At 36.8% G+C, this 9,755-nt stretch overlaps 1 protein-coding gene across 1 annotated transcript in view; it reads right to left on the minus strand.

The window, feature by feature from the left end:
- Positions 1–9,755, minus strand: part of ITPR2 (inositol 1,4,5-trisphosphate receptor type 2) — a 724,583-nt gene that overhangs the window by 366,365 nt on the left and 348,463 nt on the right. The window contains exons 27-28 of the mRNA XM_007949781.2: positions 1,583–1,672; positions 1,327–1,452 (exon numbers count right to left, since the gene is read on the minus strand). Coding sequence (XP_007947972.1) covers positions 1,327–1,452; positions 1,583–1,672 — 216 coding nt within the window. The remainder of the gene's footprint in view (positions 1–1,326; positions 1,453–1,582; positions 1,673–9,755) is intronic.

Consider the following 9,755-nt stretch of genomic DNA (forward strand, 5'->3'; position numbering starts at 1 on the left):
CATAAATCAGACTTTAAAAGAGTTGAAAAGCCAAATAGATGACTGCACAGTCATAGTGGGAGACTTTAATACACCACTTTCTTTGAAAGATAGAACAAGTGGAAAGAAACTCAACAAAGATGCAGAAGAGCTAAACAATACACTCCACCAACTTGGCCTTATAGACAGCTACAGAGCATTTCACCCAACAGCAGCACAATATACATTCTTCTCCAGTGCACATGGAATATTTTCCATGATAGACCATATGTTAGACAATAAAGCAAGCCTTAATAAATTTAAAAACATTGAAATACTGCAAAGCAGCTTCTCAGATAATAATTCTATCAAATTAGAAATCAACAATAGGAAGATCAACAGGAAAAGTAAATACATGGAAACTTAACAACACCCTCCTTGAGAAAGACTGGGTAAGAGAAGAAATCAAAATTGAAATTCAAAAATTCCTTGAATCAAATAAGAATGAAAGAGCAGATTAGGCATAGAGAAGTGAGCAAAGAGGTGGGAAGACAGATGCCAAGCCACATGAAGATTGCACAGGAGCAGAAGCTCAGAAAAGACAAGAATCCTCCTACAGAGCTAACAGAGAGACCTTTCTCCTAGTGCCAGTACCTGCCTGGTATTAGACTACAGTGAATGGATGGAAAAGAAGTAGAAGATACATTCCTTCACTCAAGAAGATTACAGTCTATAAAAATAGAGACTGGAATCTTCTGGGACTCCTACACTCTTAAATTGTAATAACACAAATTGTTGTTTGTTAAAGCCACTCACTTGTGGTATTTCTGTTGTAACAGCACTAGATAACTACAACAATCAATAACGGGACTATATGGAGAACTCACCATCACTCATGTTCCTGACAAAAATGCATAGCTGAATTTAGCCACAAGGAAGCATCAGATGATCCAAATTGAGGGACATTCTTCATGTAAACTAGTCCAGGCTTCATGTCTCAATGTGATGAGGGTTTCAGAGTAAGAAGTTTGAAATAGACGTGACAGCTAGACAGAGCACATGATTCTGAAGCAGACCTTTCCATCATACAGGACATGGCTAGGACAATGGGAAAAATTTGAGTGGGGCCTATGACAAGGTGGCAGTAAAGAGTCATGCTCTCTCCTGATCTGGAAGGTTGTAGAGTGACCGTGTAGAAGGGTGCCCTTGCTGTAAGAATTACACACTACAGTGGTCACTGATGATGGCATCAGGTTGGCAACTTATACTCAAACAATTCAGGGAGAAAAAAAACTTCTTTGGAACTTTTTGTACATTTCAGATGGTATCAAAATAAAAAGGTAAAGAAAACAGTAGTTGAGAACTAACCTTTTCATAGGGTATCTGCAGAAGATCCAGCACCACTGAATGAGCGCCCATGTTTTTCAGTAACCGCTGATGCTGATTCCGACACTTTTTGTTTTGTACACAGAGTTTACTTAGCCTAATCAAAATCTTAAGGAAAGAAAAGAACAAAACAAACATTAGACAGAAGAAATAAAAATATTAATATAATATGTAATGGAACATTATTAAATGTCATATAAATTAAAAAACTATACAAAAATATTTTACATCTGCTGACCTCCTTAACAATCCGGTAGTTGTTGCTCTTATTGCTGTCAATCTGAGGTTTCTTCGTTCCATCTTGTACCGGACTTAAAATGTTTGATTCCTAAAATAAACACAAATATGTCTTTCTAGGCCATATATACAGCTTTGCAATAAATGTATTATTCAATTTAAATATTTCTTTTATACTTTTTTTTAACCATTAAAAAGTGCCTTAGCTCACATGAGCCATGCAAATTAGCACTCTTGTTGTGTTGTAAGCCACAGAGTCGATTCCAACTCATAGTGACCCTATAGGATAGAGTAGAATTGCCTCATAGGATTTTCTTGGCTAATCTTTTCAGAGCAGACCACCAGGTCCTTTCTCCCACAGAGCAGCTGGTCTGTTCGAACCACTAACCTTTCAGTCAGAATCCAAGTACTTAACCATTGTGCCTCCAGGGCTCCTTGCAAATTACCACTAGCCAATAACAATCAAGTTATGAGATAAATGGCTTTACTAGTAATGAATGAGTTAAATTTAGAAGTTTGAAGTTATTATAACATTATTACTACACTTCTTTATGCTATATACATTAAATACACCATGGCTTCATATATCTATAAAGGAAGGGATATTCAAAATGAAAGGCATAAAAGGCAAAATTCTTATCATAAGGAGAAAAAAAAAAAAAAAACAAAACAGAGTGAAGGAGCATGTAACAGCTGAACACAGCTCAGGAAGGGAGGAAAGAACACTTTAACCCAAGGATTCTTTGCCAGGTTACCATGACATCCTTAAAAGTCATGACTTAGGGCCAATTGATCATATACAGGTTCTACCAAGAAAATGAAGAAAGAAACATAAAACTCAAATTTAAAATAATCCTTTAAATTATTGAAGCTTATTAAGAATACCTGACACACCACATATTTGACTATAACAACCATCATCTATCATAGTGTCATCAAAAAATAAATGTAGGGATTATGTATAAATTTTAAAAAAATATCAACTAGTGGCCTCACCATATGAAAATAAAATACCAATTGCAAATGAACAATCATTAAAACTTAGTACCTGTCTGGTACTAGACTATGCTGAATCGATCAAAAAGAAATTGAAGACATGTTCCTTCCCACAAGAAAATTATAGTCTAGCTAAAGAAAATGGATTTCAGCAGAATCATCTATTCAGAGAGAGAACAACTAAGGTTGTAAACAGCCATAGGAGCTCAAGTTAAAGCCAATGTCTTGCAAGATGAAAACTATTTAGTTAAGTATAAGGATGGTGTGAGCAGGTGAGGGAGACTCGTAAGGTGAAAAAGTCACTTTAGCCAAAGTTCCTGCAGCAGAAAAACGAGCACAAAGTATAAGAACAAACAGTACATGCTACAAGGGAGTGGGTGTCAGGAGAAAATGGGGTCTGATTACTTCCCTGGTTTAAAATATGTACAAAATGCACTTGAGATGAATGCCAAGTTCAATTTGAGTCAAAACCATCTGAGTTGGTGTTGGGCTCTCACAGTCAGGGGTACCCCATCTTAGCTCAGGAATTAATGAAGATACATGAAGCCAGTCAGTATAGCTTCATTTGTCCAAAGCTGCTTTTCGTACTGTATTCCATGACAAATGCAAACCAAGAAAAAAAAAAGAGCACATAATGCCCTTGCTAGTCAAATAATTCTGATGAAAGGCTTCGAGCAAGAGAGTGACTTGATCAGTTTGAGCATCACCACCCCAGTGTAAACTCTGTATTCCTCTTTGTTGCTCTCAATGCAAACACTGTCCAGCCTGAGGCTCCCAGTCTGAACACCAGTTTAGCAGGTAACCTCCTTTCCCGTTTTACTGAGCATATGGAAATTCCCCCATATGACCTTACCATCTCCCCTTCTCTGTATGAAAATTTCTAGTCGTTTTGGTTGTTGTTGTTAAATGCTGTCAAGTTGTCTCCAACTTATAGCAAGCCTACATACAGCAGAACGAAACACTGCCCAGTCCTGTGTTAGCCCCACCATCCTTGCTATACCTGAGCCCATCATTGTAGCCACTGTGTCAATCCATCTTGAAAATTTCCAGTATCATCCACAAATCTCTCTACCTTCTGGGTCTCACAAAAAAAAAAAAAAAAATAGAAGGCCATAACTCCTTTCCAAAGTGAACTTTTGATGCACAAATTTTTAAAATTCCATCTCCCTGCTTCCTCTCCCTGCATCATCCCCATTCCCTGTGCATGAGTATTTTCTACCCAGCGCTGATTCTTTCTCATCTCTTTGAAAATATGGTCATGTTGAGGCTATCCAAGCACTCTCTGGACCTGCCAATCCTGGGAAGTAGTCTTGACTCTCAGATTATTGCCCTATGATATTTCTCAAAAACTCAATTCTATACTGTACTAAAATTGTTTTTTGTATCTATGATTCCCAATTACCAAAACTTGCTCTAGCATTTGATTCTCTTACCTGCTAGTATTTCTTTAAGCATATTCCCTGTGCTTTGTAGTGAAACAATACTCTCTAAGACACGTTCTGCCTTTCTGACTACTTTGTCTCTTTCAGTAAATAGAACAGGAACCCAAAAAAGTAAGGAATATGATCAAGGAAAGTATTCAAAACACAACTAAGTTAGACTTCTAACTAATTAACTAACTCACTGCCGTCGATTTGGATCTGATGCATAGCAACCCTTCCTTGGGTTTCCAAGGCAGTATCACTATGGAAGTAGATTGCCCAATTTTCCTTCCCGGGAGTGGCTGGTGGGTTTGAACCATGAGCCTGTGGTTAGCAGTCAAATGCTTTAGACACTACGCCCCCAGAGCTCCTTGTGTTATTATGGCCTAGCTGTCTTAATAAATACTAAGAAGGAAACTAAAGCAGCCCTACCTCTACCCCAGGTAAATGAAAAAGAAACAGAATATGAGGTGTTGTCTGCAAAACACTAAACACTATGGTGGATCCTAAAAAGTTATAAAATAAAATTTAAAATTATATTAAGTGAGGTCAGTGTAGAAGAGAGAAGACAGCCAAAGTGGCTAAAATGAATGGAAACTGTTTGGACAAAAAGGAACTAAAGGTCAGAGAATGAGACAAAAATGGTTTCTATTTGATCGCAAAAGTATTTTATTGATGAGAGGTAAAAATTCCAAAAGCTGGAAATATAAGTAAATTTCCTTTCTCTGATCACAAAGGTGGAAGGTGAAATAAAAAGGCTACATTAGGTTTTTTCGAGAAGAGAAGCAATATTAAAGTAAACCCGCTTTGTGCCAGAAACCAGGACCACCAATCACCAAGTCTTAAAATTGACAAAGCTCCTACTAGAAAGATCTTTCTGTTATATGTCAACTTTAAGGAAAGCAGTTAAAAATACAAGCAAAGCTTTGGCATATATATTTAAGTCTATTTTTCAAACAACGACCTGGAGAAAAAGCAACTGTCTTGTTTTAAGAAAAGTAATCTTAGGCAAGATGTATTAAATTATAAAAAATTATGCTTTTCACATCAACCCAGGAGAAGATGCAGGCAATTCTAAACTCCTTAAGTATAGGAATTACAAAGAATAATGATTTTAATTTCAAATTGCCAGCAGTCAACAACAGGACGCAACACTGGAGAATTCAGTAAACAATCCCTTTTAATTTCAGGAGCTAATTCAGTGTAATTAAACTGAACAAAAGTATTAACCCATAGAACATCTGGATGATTCCAAAGCAGTGATCAGAGAATTTAAGAAATATGTAAATGATGTAACTACAGTTAGGTGGTGTTTTCTTATTTTGTTGATGCCAGAATGCTCCAAGTAAAAGTGCTGTAAGATATTTCCTCCAGAAAGAGCAGAAATAAACTGTATTTCTTATCCTGTACAACTTTGGCCCCAGTTCAATGGGCAGATCTATAAAGCCTGGGATGTATCCTAATGAAAAAATATTATTGAGATACAAAATGTAAAAGTGTAACTTATTCAGTCCCAGAGCTCAGATGCAGGAATATGTATGTAATAATGAGAAAAGTGCTATGCTTATAGTTGATATACAAAAATTATAACATGACTACAGTGATCAAGAATAAGTATGGGACTCCAAAAGTACTTCATTGTAATTGTTTCCTATCATCTGGAAGAACTTCAATTTATTTCCTGTAATGGAATATGGGAAGCAGCTTAATTAAATGATTCTTTAAAGCAGTCAGATTTTAAATTGCATAGTAAGTACTATAACATAAAGCAGCAGATTTAAAAACAAGATGACAAGAACAGTCTAGAAACTTGAGTAGACAGCAGGGTTCTAGGCAGAGGCTCAAAGAATGAATATCTAAACAAATAATGGTTCAGAATACAGTTTGTTTTCTTTCTTTCTTTCTTTTTTTTTTTTTTTTTGATATATCAGGCAAAGAAACTCTACTATAGTCAACAGCAAAAATTATAGAAGAAAATAATATTTCATTAACTGTATGGTGAACTAAATAGTGACACCAATCAATGGGGATCCAGCTCCTTAATTTAAGCAAAAGCAATCATGCTTTTTAAAATAGAACTTTCCAAATCCTACAATGTAGAGCTGCCCACATCTGCAGCTGCACGATTAAAATAGCTCAGTGCATGCTTCTATTTATCCCCACCCAACTGAAGTTAAACAAGGCTTCCTCAGCAAAACTGCCAATTCAGCAAGAATGAAAAGCATTCTGCTCTCCATCTGTAGCCCTAGCCTTCCCTTCCTGTAACTACTATTCAACTCAATCAGTAGACCACTTGCCCCACCACTCCTGCAGGTACCAAGTGCCTTCCTTCTCTTTTCTCCATCTTCCTCCAAAATAGGGGAAAAAAATCCAATGTTTAGTCATTTACCATATTTGTTACACATAACACATCCACGTAAATAACACATGCATGTAAATAATACATGCATGCATATGACACGCATAGCACGAATAGGAAAGTAACATGAGGGCAGTTGTGCAGTTTGTAGAAACCATAAAACATGCACATTATTTGCATAAAAATACAGTACCCTTGAATGACCAATAATAATTTCGTTGAAGCTCTTCGTAATAAATGTTACCTTGTTCAGACAACTAAATGATAATCACTCTACGGAATGAGGAGGTTATTTATTGTCTTTCCCATTAACCCATTATTGAGTATCATTATGTACCAATCATTCAGGAGGCTATCTACCCATTGCCATTGAGTCAATTCCAACTCACAGCAACCCTATAGGACAGAGTAGAACTGCCCATAGGGTTTCCACGGCTGTAAATCTTTATGGAAACAGACTGCCTCATCTTTCTCCCACAGAGTAGCTGGGAGAAAGGTTCAAACCACCAACCTTTTGGTCAGCAGCCCGATGCTTTAACCATTGTGCCACCAGAGCTCCTTAGGAGGATATCTAGGAGATTGCAAAAATCCCTATATTAGTAGGCTTATTTATCTGACATTGCATATAAAGCTAATTTTGACTCTGACGGTGTCATGGTTGACAGTTTCTGCTTTCCTGGGAGGCATCTAAAGTTTCTTGAAGACTTGGCCCAAGATCCACAACGGGTCGAAGAAACTGTATTCCCATCACTAGCCACTTCCCTTCAGACTTCCCCTCAAGTCAAGCTCAAATCCCTTTCTTTATAGTGGACAAATACATATTCCTAGCATAATCCCAAGCCTGTTTTCCTATTCCCTCAGTCTCAAGACAAATACAATATTGCCATTTTGTACCTCATTTGATACAATTTTAGTTAGTAGTGATGATGATGTTTAATCTAACGTCCTAGAGAACACCTAAATGTCCTAGAAAAAATACAAGTCTCCTTTACTATTTTTATCTCTGATGCTATTGCATCTCTGATAAATAAGGTAATATAAAAAAAAACTGGTGTGCCATTATAGTCATTATAGTGCATCTTCTTTTTTTACAGAGATATTAGGAAAAACTGGGGATATACAGATAATGAGTGTGCTAATGTGAAATAATAACTGCTTCCACAGGATTGCAATAGAATCTATTACTGTACAGCTATGGGTGCCAGAAATGTTTTGATGCAGCTACAAAACCAGTTGTCATCAAATCAATTCCAACTCATGGAGACCCCATGTGTGTCAGAATAGAACTATGCTTTATAGGGTTTAAAAAGCTCTCCAGTATTATATTATAAAATTTAGAAAGGATAGGCAACATTTTAGTCAACAGAGTGACATATAACACCAAAGCCCTATAGAGGAAAAGAAAACAGTAATATAATAGAGCTCTTAGAGGATATATCTGATATACTATATGAAGAAAATTGCTAGTCACAATTTACTCTAGCACATCCTGATGTGGCTTTAAGAAGGGTATTAATGTGTGGTATGTGTGATAAGGAAAACCATACCCTTCTTTTAAATTTATTGTTTTACTAAGCAATCATCCCAGAAATGTTGATGCCTGGTCTAATGGTCTAATGGTCTGCTCTGGTTTGAATGAAATCACTTTCTTATTTTCATTACAAACAAACAAACAAAAAAAGCTACATCAGTAATGGTCCTTCATAGCATGGAGGGTCAAGTTTGTGAGAAAATAGCATTGATCTTCAATGAAGCTAAAAGACAAAGGGGAAAAGGTTCTTATAGTGGGAGCAATTCAAAGAAATTCAGAGGTATTCGTGTTACATTTAAACACTTGCAATACAACAAACTGGAATAAGGAGGCATAAAAATAGCATTTGGCTAAAAAATAAAAATTAATTTTGAGATCCCTTGCATGTGAAAAGGTTTATTAGATGACACTTATAGGTAACAAAGGAGCCCTGGTGGCACAGTGGTTAAAGAACTGGACTGCTAACAGAAAAGTCAGTGAGTGGTTCGAACCCAGGAGCCACTCTGCAAGAGAAAGATATGGCAAGTCTGCTTGAAAACATTTATAGCCTTGGAAATCTTATGCCACAGTTCTACTCTGTCCTATAGGGCCACTATGAGTCAGACTCAATAGCTATGGGTTTGGTTGTTTTGTTTTGTTTTTTGGGGGAGGGACAGAGGGAAGCATATGTAACAATTACCTTCAGTGGCATTAACTAGACATAAAATACAGGAATACATAGTGTGAAATAAATGAGTTAAATAAATATACAATAAAGTTTAGGCCAAAAATTAAAAATGAAGATCATAAAACACATCCCATAAAAGGAAAACAGTCCCCAAAAAAATTTCTTTGTGCAATTACCACAGTGTCCCCCAATGGTCAGGTCAAGTAGGAAGATCCAGTCTAAAACACATGGATCTTTCTGTACCAGGCAATGACTGTTAGACATTCCAATAATTAGTGTGGTCCAAGTCAAGCTACTAACAAATTTTGTTGAAGAAACTAAGTTTACGTCAAACTATTTTCCCCATTATGCAAAATCAAAGTATTAACACGTGGGAAAGTAGAACTTTCTTTCAAGATATCCTTCTGCAGGGATCTGCCTCCTTGCTGTTTGCGTCATCAAAGAAAAAAGATCAGAAGCTTAGCAGAGAATGGAACACAGTTTTGGTTTTGAAAGAGTACTGGAATGTGGAGGTAGTAGAAAAACCATCAGACAGGAAAGGTGAGTATAGACAGAAACCAAAAAAAGAAGAAAGGAAAGAAGAAAAGGAATTGATTGATTCTCTTACTAAGATAAATCTGCAAACTAAAATCCAAATGCCTAAGAGGAAAAGTATTGCTAAGAAAGATAATAAAACTTCAACAATAAAAAGATTATATCATTGCAAGAGAAATTCAAACAATCAAGAAATATTCTGGAAGGACTTTTAAATAAGTATGTTTAGGAAATGTATAGAGATAAGTGTGGAACGGCATCCCTCATGCCAGGTGGATCGTCTGTGCCTTCCATCTGCCTTCCAACAGTGCTCGGCACAGGTAAGGGAGGGGCTTTACTGGGAAAGAGGAAATGAAAGACAACACGTGGACCCCATCCTCACATTATTCCACAGAGAGACGCCAGACTGTCTGGGACAGTGACACCAATCTGGGTCTAGATTTAGGGGTAATTCCCCTTGAAGTAACTTCTTGTAGGGCAAATTGAGAGTAACCTGATGAGTGAACATGTGAGTCAATCTGAAGCCAGAGTTCTAGCAGCCTCCAGGAAAATCTTTAACCAGAAACCTTCTAGTGTCAGTAGTGCTAACAGAACTTTTGTAATTCTAAACACTCCTTAGGGCCTTTATCTGCCCTCCAGTCTCAGCAGGTATCAAGGAACTTCCTC

The sequence above is a fragment of the Orycteropus afer genome, unplaced genomic scaffold, assembly GCF_000298275.1.
Source record: "Orycteropus afer afer isolate SDZICR_OR568_19922 unplaced genomic scaffold, OryAfe1.0 scaffold00254, whole genome shotgun sequence".
NCBI lineage: Eukaryota > Metazoa > Chordata > Mammalia > Tubulidentata > Orycteropodidae > Orycteropus > Orycteropus afer.